Source organism: Ailuropoda melanoleuca, chromosome 1 (genome assembly GCF_002007445.2).
Source record: "Ailuropoda melanoleuca isolate Jingjing chromosome 1, ASM200744v2, whole genome shotgun sequence".
Lineage (NCBI taxonomy): Eukaryota > Metazoa > Chordata > Mammalia > Carnivora > Ursidae > Ailuropoda > Ailuropoda melanoleuca.
The window spans coordinates 138,002,407-138,016,874 of record NC_048218.1 but is presented as its reverse complement, the minus strand read 5'-3'; the positions used below and the strand labels follow the sequence as shown (position 1 = coordinate 138,016,874).

Sequence of the window (14,468 nt, the reverse complement as noted above, 5' to 3'; positions counted from 1 at the left end):
CTAACAGTTCAAAACTAACACAGAGCTGTTCAAAAATGATAATGGAATAGTTCTATGATATTAAAATAAATGAACAGGGGCGCCTGGGTGGCACAGTCGTTAAGTGTCTGCCTTTGGCTCAGGGCGTGATCCCAGCGTTCTGGGATCAAGACCCCCATCAGGCTCCTGTGCTAGGAGCCTGCTTCTTCCTCTCCCACTCCCCCTGCCTGTGTTTCCTCTCTCGCTGGCTGTGTCTGTCAAATAATAATACAAAATCTTTAAAAAAAAAAAAAGTTCTTAAAATAAATGAACATATATATAACCATGTCTATCAAAACTAAAAAGCAAATACAATACCAAAACAGCAGTGGGAAGGAACTACCCTATTGTCTAAATTGTTTAAAAAAAAAAAAAAGTACAGGGGCACCTAGCTGGTTTGGTTCGTAAGGAATGCAATGCTTGATCCCAGGTTGTGAGTTTGAGCCCTACACTGCATACAAAAACTGTTTTTTTTTTTAAAAAAAAAAAAAAAGAAGAAGAAGAAGAAATAAAAAACAAAACAAAACTGTTCTGGTTCTAATACATGAAAACAAGAATCTGTGATTTCAAAACCTTTCAACCCTATCAAGAAAAGCTTCCTTTTAAGGCACAGGGAGACAGTCTGCACATTACAGATGTTATCCTGCAGGCAGATCAGTAACAGTAAAATATTCATGGTATTAAAGATACTCTGTGTAGAAAGTGACACAAATGGGCTTCTTCTCAGGTTTTTCCTGTTTCATATTCTTTCCAAGTATATACTTCACTGGTAAATGAATGAATGCTTTAAAAACTTGAGGGACAAATATCTGAAAGTATTTTATTGATTCAGGGGAACTGAAGCAGAGAAGTTAGTTATTTAAGGACTAAGGTTCCTTTAAAGCAGGGAGTAATTACTGTGAATTTTTTTCTTTTCGACACTCACGCCAGTAGAAGGGTCTTGCATGGACTGGCACCAACGGAGCGCCTCTGCTGTACATGAGCGCACGGTCTCTGTGCGGCCATGATAGAAACACCTTGTCGTGGCAGTCTCATAGCAGCTGCCAGGGCTACAAGAAAAAAATGAAAATAAAAGAATGTGTCATAAGAAAGAAAATGCTCAAATGTTATTACAAAGAAAGCTTACCTAATAAATCTGGCTTTGATCAGAGACTAAGTTCTACATTACAGACCACTGTTGAGACTTTCAATTACAAAGAGACTACTTTCAATAATCAAAGGGTAAAAAAGTCCTCTGATCCACAGGGCCTGGTACAACACAGGCTCTTTCAAAGGCTTGGCTGTGGTCAGGCTCTGTAGGGCGGTGCGTCTGTGGTAGGTGGCCTCCAAGATGCAGCCCCAGGGATCCCTGCCTCCTGTAGTAAAACTCTGTGTAACTCCTCGGTTTGAGGGGGAGATGGACCTTGTGATCTGCTTCTAATGAGAACAGGACAAAAGTGATGGAGGTCATTTCTGAAACTAGGTTACAAAGAGAGATCTTACTTGCTCTCACTTCCTTAGTATGAGGAAAACCAGCTGCCTCGCTGGAAGGTTCCCTACTAAGAGGCCCATAAAACTGGTAAGTACAAGAGTTGGAGTGGTTAAAACAGATTTTAAGTCAAAAGGGTGAAGAGGCAAAGAGAACATTACACATTAATGAAAGGCTTAAGTCATCAAGAAGACATAACAATTATAAAAATATATGCACCTAAAAAGAGCCGTAAAACATATGAAGCAAATACTGGCAGAACTAAAAAGACAACCAGGCAGCTCTCCAATAGCAGCTGGAGACTTTAATATCCAACTTTCGATAATGGAGATAGCCCATGTAGACCGGAGATAAATAAGGAAACAGAGGACTTGAACAACAGTATAAATAACCAGACCTAACAGACATATATAGAACATGCCACTTCATAACAGAATACAAATTCTTCTCAAGTGCACATGCAACAGTCTCCAGGAAAGACCACTGAGTAGGCCACAAAACATGTCTCAATAAATTTAAAAATACTGACATCATACAAAGCATCTTCTTCAATGACAATGGAATGAAGCCAGAAATCAGTAACAGAAGAATAAATGGAAGATTCACAAATATGAAGACATCCAACAACATGCAAACAATAAATTGGTCAAGGGAGAAATCACAAGGGAAATCAGAAAATGCCTTGAGATGAATGAAAATGAAACTGCAACCTCCCAAATCTTAGAGGATGAAAAGTGTTCAAAGGGAAGTTTATAGCTGTAAATACCTGCATTAGGGAAAAAAAAAAAAAAAGATCACAAATCAATAGACCAAGTGCACACCTTAAGGAACTGGAAAAAAGGAGAGCAAAGTAGACCAAAAGCTAGCAAAAGGAAGAAAATAATTAAGACTAGAGATAACCAAAATATAGAAATTAAAAATAGAGAAAGTTAACTAAATGTGGTTCTTTGAAAAGATCAACAAACCTGACAACATTTAAGTACAATGATTAAGAAAAAAAAAGAGGAGAAAACTCCAATTACTAAAATTAGTTATGAAAGAAAGGGCATTACCACCTTTACAGAAATAAATAGGGTTGTAAGAGAATACTATGAACAACTGTATACCAATAAACTGGATAATCTAGATGAAATAGACATATTCTGAGATACACACAAACTACCAACTCTGATTCAAGAAAAAATTGAAATCTGACTGGACCTACTACAAGTAAGGAAATGAATCTGTAATCAAAAACCTCCCAACAAACAAAAGTCCTGGACCACATAACTTCATTGATGAATTCTAAGACTTAAAAAAATTAGGAACAATCCTTTTCAAATTCCTCCAAAAAAACTGAAAAGGAAGGAACTTTTCCTAACTCATAGTGAGGCCAGCATTACCCTGACACCAAAAACAAAGAGACAACATTTTTCCAAAGAAGACATACAGATGGCCAACAGACACATGAAAAGATGCTCATCATTCATCGTCAGGGAAATAGGAATCAAAACTACAATGAGATACCATCTCACACCTGTCAGAATGGCTAACGTCAACAATACAAGAAACAACTGGTGTTGGTAGAGGATGTGGGGAAGGGGAACCCTCTTGTACTGTTTGTTGGTGGGGATGCAAACTGGTGCAGCCACTCTGGAAAACAGTATGGAGTTTCCTCAAAAAGAACCACCTACAATCCAGCAATCGCATGACTGGGTATTTATCCAAAGGACACAAACACAGTGATTCCAAGGGGCACATACACCCCAATGTTTATAGCAGCATTGTCTACAAAAGCCAAATTATGGAAACAGACCAAATGTCCATTGACTGATGAATAGATTAAGAAAATATGGTGTGTATAGATTACTCAGCCTTAAAAAAGAATGAGATCCTGCCATTTGCAATGACATGGACGAAGCAAGAGAGTATTACTCTAAGCAAAGTCAGTCAGAGAAAGACAAATACCACATGATTTTGCTCATATGTAGAATTTAAGAAACAAACAAGCAAAGGGTTGGGGATGGGTGGGGGAGAAGGAGGCAAACCAAGAAACAGACTCTAAGTATAGAGAACAAAGTGATGGTTTCCAGAGGGGAAGTACATGGGGGTTGGGTCAAATAGGTGATGGGGTTTAAGGAGTGCACTTGTTGTGATGGGCACCAGGTGCTGTATGGAAGTGCTGAACTGCTAAATTCTGAAACTAGTATTACACTGTGTTAACTAATTGGAATTGAAATAAAAGCTTTAAAAAACAGACATTACAAGAAGACAAAATAGACCAATATTCCTTTATAACTAAAGATGCAAAAATCTTCCAATTGGTAACAAGCCAAATTCAGCAGCATATTAAAGGGACAATACACCATGCCCAAGTGGGATATATCCTAGGAATGCAAGGGTGGTTCAACAAATGAAAATCAATCAATGTAATACACCTTATTAACAGAATGAAGGATAAGTCCTACATGATAACTGACACAGAAAAGCATTTGACAAAATCCAACACTCTCCCATAATAAAAACACTCAATATACTAGGTATAGAAAGAAACTTCCTCAACATGATAAAGGACATTTATGAAAAACTCACAACTAACATCACACTCGATTGTGAAAGACTAAAAACTTTCTACCTAAAATAAGTAGTATGACAAGGATAATTCAGCATACTATTGGGTTCAAACCAAAAGAAATAAAAGGCATCCAAATTGGAAACAAAAAAGCAAAACTACCTCTACTGACAGATGATTTGATCTCAAGTCCACAAAAAACTATCAGGACTAATAAACAAATTAAACAAAGCTTAAAGACACAAAACCAACACACAAAAATAAGCTGCATTTCCATACACTAGCAGTGAATGACCCAAAAAGAAAATTAAGAAAATAATTCCATTTACAACAGCATCAAAAAGAATAAAATACTCAAGATTAAACTTAACCAAAGAAGCAAAAACTCTATACAAAGGAAACTACAAAACACTGCTTAAAGAAATTTTTAAAAAACATAAATAAATGGAACAGGACTCTGTGTTCTTGGATTGGAGACTACTTATCATTAAGGTGACAATGCTACCCAAAGCAGTATACAGATTCAAAACTCCAACATTTCTGCAAAAATGGAAAAACTAATCCCAAAATTCATATGGAATTTCAAGAATAGCCAAAACAATCTTGAAAAGAAGAACAAAGGTGAAGGACATGACACATATTTTTGGATTTCAAAACTTACTACAAAGCTACAATAATCAAAATAGTATGGTATCGATACAAGAAGAGACACAGAGATTAATGAATAGAATTGAAAGCCCAGGAATAAATCCTCACATCTATAATCAACCGATTTTAAACAAGAACATCTAGATCATTCAATGAACAGTCTCTTCAAAAAATAATGCCAAGAAAACTGGATATCCACTTGCTAAAGAATGAAGCTGGACCCTTACCACACACTATACACAAAAATTAATTCAAATAGCATCAAAGACAGGTGCCTGGGTGGCTTAGTCGATAAGTTGACTCTTGATTTTGGCTCAGGTCATGATCTCAGTCATGAGATCAAGCCCTGCACTGGGCTCCACACTAGGCATGGGGTCTGCTTAAGATTCTCTCTCTTCCTCTCCCTTTGCTCCTCCACCTCCCACACTGCTTATGTTCTTGCTCTATTAAGAATAAAATAAAAAAATAAAAGTAAAAATAAAAAAGAGAGAGGAAAAACCCACATTAAAGATATAAAACAAGACCTAAAACTATAAAACTCCTAGAAGATAATATAAGGGTAAAACTTCATGACATTAAGAGGGTGCCTGAGTGGCTCAGTCGCTTAAGCATCTTTGGCTCAGGTCATGATCCCAGTATCCTGGGATTGAGCCCTGCATCAGGCTACCTGCTCAGCAGGGAACCTGCTTTTCTCTCTCCCACTCCTCCTGCTTGTGCTCTACCAATCTCTGTCAAATAAATAAATAAAATCTTAAAAAACAAGAACAAAATAATAAAACTTCATGACATTGGATTTAGCAATGATTTCTGGAATATGACACAAAAGCACAGGCAACAAATGAAAGCAAAATAGATAAACTGTACTTCGAAATTAAAACATTGTACATCAAAGGATACCACCAAGAGAGTGAAAAGAAAACCCACAGAATGGGAGAAAATACTTAGCCAATCACATTATCTGGTAAGGGTTTCATATCCAGAATACATAACAAACTCTTACAATTCAAAAAGAAAATGACAACCCAATTACCAAGAGCACAAAGGACTTTTATATAATATATAAAACAGTTTGCCAAAGAAGGTATACAAATGACCAATCAACATCTGAAAAGATAGACCACCTCATTAGTCAAAAGGGAAATGCAAATAAAAACCACAATGAAATACTACTTCAAAACTAACAGTTATATTTTTTTTTAATGAAAAAAGTAAGTGTTGGCAAGGATATGGAATAACTGGAACCTTTGTATACTACTGGTGGGAGTGTCAAATGGTATAGCCATGGTGGAAAATAGTTTGGCAGGTGCTCAAAGAGTGAAAAAGAATTATCACACAACCCAGCAATCCCACTCCTAAGTATAGACTCACATTAAAACAGGGACTCAGATACTTGTATGTGAATGTTTACTACAGCACTATTCACAGTAGCCAAAAGGTGGAAACAAAACAAGTGTCTACCAACAGATGAATGGATAAAGAAAATGTGGTATATCTATATAGTGGAATATTTAGCCATAAAAAAGAATAAAGTTCTTATTCTACAATAGGGATGAACCTTGGAAACTTTACCCTTAGTTAAATAAATCAGAGACAAAAAGACAAATATTCTATGATCCCACCTAGAGGAAATATCTAGAACAGGCAAGTTCATAGACAGTGAAAGTAGATTAGAGACTACCAGGGGCTGAGGCAAAAGGAGGAGTAAGAAATTACTGCTTAATGGGTATAGTTTCTCTTTGGGGTAATAAAAAAATGTTGCAAATCGACAGTTGTGATGGTTGAACAACACTGAGAATGTAATTAATGCTACTAGATTATACATTTAAAAATGGCTAAAAAGGAAAGTTTTCTTTTATATATATTTTACCACAAGAAAAAAAGATAACCGCTTAATGCAAATAGTAACAGTGTATTGTGAGGCTAACTACGTATGCAGAAGTATAATATACATCAACAACAGCACAAAAAAACAGGAGAAGCATTCTGTTTTAAGGTTCTTCTATTACACTTCAAGTGGAAAATGTTACTTGATGGTAGACTCAGGTAAACTAAAGATGTATTTTATAAACCCCAGTACAACTACTAAAAACAAAACAAAACAAAAGAGTACATCTGACAATGGAGATAAAATGGAACAATTAAAAAAAAAACTATGAGCCGGGGATGTACTATATGGTGACTAACATAATATAATAAAAAATCATTAAAAAAAAAACTATGAATTCAAAAGAAGATAAAAAAACAAAAATCAGATAATGATAAAAAGAAAAAACAATATGGTAGACTTAAACCCCACCTTACTGATAACTATTTTAAATGCAAATGACCTAAATATCCCATTTAAAGACACATATTCTCAGACTAGATATTTAAAAAGCAAGATCACGGAGTTTCTACTTCTGCCTAGGATGTAGAAAGTCACAACATACCATCTCTCCTATCCTAAAAATTAGTAAAGACTGGATAATCTATAAAATCATGAACCCATCAGGAAACCGAGGCTACAAGAAAACCTAGGGATTTGAATTCCAAGAAGAGGAAAACCTCTCTTAGAAGACAGTGGATACTTTAGGTGATGAAAAACAAGACTGTAGAAGTGTAACACATCAAAACTCCAACACACTGACGATGGAAGTCCAAATTAGGACATGGTGCCACTTGGGAAAAAAAGTCAGGAAAAACCCTGGGGAGTGAGAATGGAATAGCTATGCTAAAGATATACCCTTGAACTTCAAGAGCCTGAAAATGGAAAATGAGTGGTCCTCACCGTCCATGAAGTCTGTAATAGGCCAGCTGAAGTGCAAGCTGAATGAATGTATCAGGGTGAAGCATCTTCTTCTTGGTTAGCTTTTTGCCAAAAGATGTAAAGGTATATGCCACAACCTGCAGATCAGATGCCTAACAAAATATTAAATGGGAAAAGTGAAAAATCAGCTAAGAATACCCTAAAGATAACCAATTCATCATTTGCATTAATCATTACATATAAAAAAATTAAAGGCATCAAAGCTATAATTTAAAATATTTTAATGTTGTTTGGGTGCCTGAGTGACCCAGTCAATTAAGCATCAGACTCTTGATTTCAGCCCAGGTCATGATATCAGGGTCGCGAGATCGAGCCCCCTTATTGGTCCGTGCTCAGCAGGGAGTCTGCTTAAGATTCTCACTCCTCCTCTCCCTCTGCCAACACCCCCCCCCACTGGCTAGCACTCCCTCTCTAAAATAAATAAATCTTTAAAAATAAATAAAATGTTTTATGTTATCATGCTTGGATGATAGCCAAATTTTTATAATGGTAGTTGAAAGAAAAAGCATTAGTATCTAAGGAAAAAAGTAAAAAAATCTACCTGCTTGAGATATTGGGCTTTAGCTTGATTAATGTCATTTAGTATTTTATCATCCACAGTGAAAACAAGCTCCTCTGGAAGTGGTATATCCCGTACTTTTTCTGAACCCTGAAAACAGGGAAAAGACTTAAAAATATTAAATCAAAAAACTATTAAGAAAAAAAAGATGAAATATTTTTTCTAACATACCTTCCATTTTCCTTCATTCTCAAAAATCTTCTCATTAACATAATGGCTGATGTTTACCATAACCATTCCATCAAGAGGAGCATGCTAAAATTTAAATACATAAGGTTCTGAATACTTCGTCAACTTAAAACTTGACCCAATATTTTCTTTTCAATTTCCCGCCCCTCCAATCTTAATACATACTAAACTGCAGAATTCAAATGCCTCACCTAAAAACATAGACATGGATATTCTACAGCATAGTAAGTGACTGCTGTATTTTATTTGCTGCAAAAGAACAAATACTTAAAGTTGGAAGCACCTAGAGACCTTGAGGTAATGGGGAGGGGTATAAAGCAACCATGAACAATCTAGAGAAAATAACTGCTATTCAAACTAGAAATGAAAGCAGGTGTATGTGTGCAGTGCTAAGATGTTCTGAAATTTTAAGAGCACTGTACAAAAAGCAAAGGCGGATGACAGACTTTTCTGAAGGCTAAACTAAGCACTGATATGAACTTTATCGGTAAAGACATAAGCCACTAGGTGAGTATTAAAAAGCACAATCAGTTTGTGTTTATGTCTACAAGAGAGTTCAGATGTGGCAGAAATAATTCTCAGTGTTTCAGGAATGCTGGAAAGATGGGCTGAATTTCAGGGGTATTACAGTTTTGACAGCTATACTGAGAGAAAGGAACTGCAGCTAGTGAATTTTTCCATCATTTATTCTGGAAGACAAACATTTTGCTTTCTTTTTTCCATGGCCTTTGGCGACAATTACATAAGACAGTTTTTTTCCTCCATGCTACTACTATCACTTTACATTAAACAGTTACCATTCATGAACTGAATGTGACACTACCTGCCTTGGAGAGAAAGAAGGGAGGCTTACGATACGGACTAGCACACTTGGGTCCACGTTCAGAGGAGTAAATTAGGTGTCTTAAGTATCGCCCTAACATTACAGGAATCCGTTGACCTATGTCACAGCCCAGTGGAGCCTAGAAGTACAGTATTAAAACTGTTACCAACTAGATAGCAACCACAACATCAGGAAAGACTCCTGAGGGAGGTCAGAAGAAGATGCACGAGCAACTCACCCCATCAGTCCTTTGACATAATAATGAGACTCACAGGTCATTGACAAGCCCATTTTCTAACTGCATCTTACAATTTTACAAAGAATTTGCACAGATAATCACATATTGTTTCATCTGAGACAGTAAAATTAATTTCTAACTCTTTTATTGGACCCAATAAGAAAGAGCAGGACTGCAGGACAAAAGTCTCTCTGGTAATTCAACCTACCCATCTCATGGTGGAAAGCTAATCATCGATTTTTTTAAAAAGGTTAGGAAATATGAAAACTTCATATGCTTTCCTGATGTTTTATTTGTTCATATAGTTTTAACTTTTTTTTTAAATTTATATGGAGACATTATGCATAACATACTTTTTAGGAATGAGGGCTTCAATCTAGTGTCTNTTGATGTTTTATTTGTTCATATAGTTTTAACTTTTTTTTAAATTTATATGGAGACATTATGCATAACATACTTTTTAGGAATGAGGGCTTCAATCTAGTGTCTAAACTCTACCATTTCCCAATTGTGCAACTGTTGAAGTTACTTAATTCTTTAAGTAAACTGCCTCATTGGTTAGTGGGGGTAATAATCATATAGTTGGCGTGAAAAATGATTTTAATAATGCTTATGAAGTGCTTCCCACAGAACGTGGACCACAGCAATAATCAGTAACAGCTGTTACTATTTAACTGTTTATTACATGCTTCCTATGTGCCCTTCACAAAGCCCAATAATAAACCTTAGATGGACAAAATAGTTGACCCCAGGATTTTAAATCCCAAGAGGGAAATGTAATTAACTACTATAATCACAAAAGTACATATTTAAGCACCAATGGAAAAGAGCAGCAACACAGCATTGCATTTAGAAGAGACCTACTTTTACAGTATGCAGTATACAGCTGACCCTTGAACAACGCTGACCTCCCATGCAATCAAAATCCACATATAACTTTTCACTCCTCAGAACTAACTTAATTACTAATTGCCTATTGTTGACCGGAACACAACATTTGGGAATAACAAAAACAGTCAATTAACGTATTTTGTGTTATAAGTATTATGCACTGTATTCATACAATAAAGATAAAGAAAATAAAATGTTATTAAGAAAATCACAAGGAAGAGAAAATACATTTACTGTACAGTACAGGAGTAGAATAAGGCACCACACCCCCCAAAGGCACCTCATCCCCACCCAAAGTTAAAACTCACCCAGGAATGTGGGAAACCTCCTTTCAAGCAGAGTCCAGGGAAAGACAAAGAACTGGAGAAGGCACAACACTGTTATCCTTCTTTCTAGGTTGCTTTCTCCACCTGACCCCTCCACATGGTTCTAACTCAGTTTCTGCTTGTGGGAAATGCTGGCAAACTGCTCCCAGCAGTATTAGTTCTCCGCCTTAGAGAACTTTCAGCACCTCAGACAGCACTCCTTCCTGCCCTGTGCTTTGCAGCCCACATTACTATCCTGCCCCAAGTGTTCTCCTGGATCCCTGGAGGTGGAGAGGGCAGGGGGTTGCAGATTATCATTCTGTGGTTCTTGGCCAACTGTGGACAATGACTGGTCTTGGCACCTCATGAGAATCCCTCTCCAGAGCCGGTTCCTTTACAACTTTTTGTTCAAGATCTCAGAGAACCAAACTCTGCACAGGTAGTGAGGTGAGGAGTGCCATAAGCAGGTGTTTCGTAAGCCTGATGTTTCAGCCTTCTCAGCATCTCTCTGCCATCTTTCCTTCACTTTTAGTCATTTGGCAACTTCTACCTTATTTTTCAATCACAGGATAAAATATGTATTTATTGAAAAAAATCCATGTATTTAAGTGGACCCACACAATTCAAACCTATGTTGTTCAAAGGCCGACTATATACACTTCACTAATGATGTTTTACATAGGTGAAATTGCTTTTTCTATAATCATCTTAGGTTACAAGATGAAACCAATATGGGATTTTTAAAAGCAGATTATCAAAGGGAGATAGATTTTTATAAATAAATGGGTGTTAATACATACACATAAAACAAGTCCATACACTGTCTACAAGAAAGATCTCATTTGTGCTGAGGTGTGTGTTCATTATGGAACCAATATTCTTTATTTAGAGATAACAAAGATCATTAAAGTTATTTTCATCCTGATTCTGAGCAAACAGTACTATTAGTAAAAATCAAAGTAGTGCAAGGTGCTTTTTTTTAGGGGGTGGTTTGAAGGTTGGAAGTGAGGAAGGCAAGTAAGATGATGAGTTCTTGATGATGAGAAAAATGTAACCTTATGCAACAATATAACATCCAGTTTGAATAATATACAATGAAACAAAATTCTCACAGTGAGACTAATAGGTTAAATTGAAAAGAATAACTGCTCCATCAACTGATGAATGGGTAAAGAAAATGTGGTATACATATACAATGGCGTATTACTCAGCCATAAAAAATGAGATAGTTCTGCCATTTGCAACAACACGGATGGAGCTACAGAGTATTATGCTAAGCTAAATGTGTCAGAGAAAGACAAATACCATATGATTTCACTCATGTGGAATTTAACAAGCAAAACAAATGAGCAAAGGGAAAAATTAAGAGAAAGACAAACAGACTCTTGACTATAGTCAAGAGAACTGATGGTTATCAGAGGGGAAGTGGGTGGGGCGTGGGCAAAATAGGTGATGGGGATTAAGGAGTTCACTTGTAGTGAGGAGCACTAGTGGATGTATGGGATCGTTGAATCACTATATTGTACACTTGAAACTATTACGTTCTATGTTAACGTTCTATGTTAATTTAAATGAAAACTTGAAAACAAAAAAAGACTAACTGCAAGCTACCTATATAAAAACGGTCCATGAAACAATTAAACCAGGGACGAGAACACACGCAGGAGGGAAAAGTGATACTAACATTAAGGTCAGAATGAGATAGGAAAAGACTGTTAAGATGGAGGCGGTGTCGGAGTATTTTGAGGAGGGTAATCGACTTCAGCATAGGTCGAAGAGAAATAGAGGAAGATGCTAGGAAGTAGTTAGCTACTTTACAAAGGATAGTTTTCCAGGAAATAGTGAGGATATAAACCAGACTGAGAAAGTCAAGAAAAAGAAAAGAAAGAACTCAAGAGAAGACAACTGATGAAATTAACAAGAAATATTCTGTCAACAATGAACTCCAAGAAAGAGAAAAGACAACAAATCTTTAAAAGGACTCATAGCAACCTCTCACTCTGATGAGCTACTATAATAGTTTTATTGCCTCATCAACCACTTCACCTTCTTCTGAGATTTTTCTGTAACCAACCACCACATGTCTGTGATGGTTTGAATGAGAATGATTCTAAACCCCTAAATTGCAAGGTTTAACATGTGACCTAGGCCTGGTAAATCAGAGCACCTGACTCCTCAGAATGGGCACATGATAGACAAAGGCTAATAACAACAAGAGAGCATTATTCCCAAGACTGGTGCTGGAATCAAGGGGCGGGGGCAGGAGCAGTGGTAAGCTTGCCGTTTGCATAGGGAACACTAATCTATGAAGGGAGATGCAAAGACATGAGACTGTGGATTCAACAATAACATGGGATAGTCTACCTGAAGATGAAGTCAAACATAGGAACGTAGTGCCAAAAAACGGAGACAGAAATTTCTAATGAAAGCATTTGAACGCTGGAAGTCAGTCTTACCCAAATTTAGTTGTAGCCCTATGTCAACAAATACCTTCTTAAGCTAATGCCAGTATAATTTAGGTTTCTATCACCTAAAACTGAATAAATACTGGTTAATACAACTATTGAGCCCAGATCAATATAACAGGTCTTTTTATTTGTATAGTCACTAAATGCTTCTGGAGGAAGGCCACCAAAAACAAAAAAACTACCTCATGCTACTTTATAGCCAATTACATAGTTTATGAACAATCTTACAATGGGATTATAAGTGTATATTGCAACCTCTCATTTTTTAATTTTCTTTGTTCATAGACTTCTTGAATGTCCATCAGAAAATGGCAAGGTAGAGTTAATAAAGATGATCACAGGAGAAATAAAAGAGAAACAGGATTTTTCTCTTTTTTTTAATCAAGAAGGTAAAAAATGGTAGAAGCACCAAACATTTTAATATCTATAGTGTAAAAAAATGTTCCAAAGCTCATGTGCAATTTTAGGAAAAATAGTTTAAAAATTACTAGGTAAATCTAGAACTAGATCTACATATACTTCTCTGTGCAAAGAACATAGACATAATGATGTATCTTTTAAACTAGGTGCCTGGGTGGTAATTCAGGTGCCTGGGTGGTTCAGGCATCTGCCTTCAGCCCAGGTCATGATCACAGGCATCCTGGGATCCAGTCCTGCATTGGGCTCCCTGCTCAGTGGGGAGTCTGCTTCTCCCTCTGCCCCTCCCCATCCCATTTGTGCTCCCTCCCTTCTTATCCCTCTCTCTCTCTTGCAAAAATAAAGTCTTCAAAAAAAAATAGGTTGTAATTCTCAACAAATAGGTAAAGATTTTCAAGAGCTTCCTAAATCTTTAAAATCCATAACTACAGATATGGAAGGGGGGAAAAGACAGCAGAGGAGTAGGGGACCCTTTTTTCAGCTGGTCCCCTGAATCGAGCTGGATATCTACCAGACCATCCTGAACACCCAGGATATCAGCCTGAGACGCAGGAAGATACATCTGGATCTCTACAAACGATCATCTCCAGCGCTGAGTACTGAGGTACGAAGCAGGGAGCCGTGAATCCACGCACAGATCGGAAGATAAACAGAAGGGGAAGGGCGCTGGGAAGCAGTAGCCACGTGCAGTGGGGAGCCGGCCGGACTCCTGGACCAGCACCTGGGAGAAAGCACACTGAGACCGTGAGCCAGGGAACGGGCGTGTGACCAGACTGAAAACCAGAGCTCTGGAGCGCTCATTGGAACCGGACTGATACTGAGAGCTCGGGAGGTACACGTGCACACATGCAACCAGACTGAAAACTGGAGCTCTGGAGCACACACTCGAACTAGACTGAAACTGGGAGCTCAGGAGTGCACGCGCAACCAGACGGAAAACCGGTGCTCCGGAGCGCTCACGAACCACACTGAAACAGGGAGCTCGGGAGCGCGCGCAGCAATCGGGGGTGACAGGCGGTGTTAGAAGCACAAAGGACAGAGATGTGCCAGCCCTGGAAGCGAGGGCTGGGAGAGTGGCTGTGGGGGC

The 14,468-nt window shown here is 37.5% G+C and overlaps 1 protein-coding gene across 5 annotated transcripts in view; it reads right to left on the bottom strand.

Annotated features, from left to right (window-relative positions):
- The window catches only part of CROT (carnitine O-octanoyltransferase), a 62,404-nt gene that overhangs the window by 18,332 nt on the left and 29,604 nt on the right, over window positions 1-14,468 (bottom strand). For all 5 annotated transcript variants that reach the window (XR_004627415.1, XR_004627417.1, XM_034667281.1 and 2 more), the window contains exons 12-15: window positions 8,222-8,305; window positions 8,033-8,140; window positions 7,453-7,583; window positions 944-1,067 (exon numbers count right to left, since the gene is read on the bottom strand). Coding sequence is in view for 3 of the 5 variants with exons in the window: in XM_034667281.1 (XP_034523172.1) it covers window positions 944-1,067; window positions 7,453-7,583; window positions 8,033-8,140; window positions 8,222-8,305 (447 nt within the window). In the remaining 2 variants the exon portion in view is untranslated. The remainder of the gene's footprint in view (window positions 1-943; window positions 1,068-7,452; window positions 7,584-8,032; window positions 8,141-8,221; window positions 8,306-14,468) is intronic.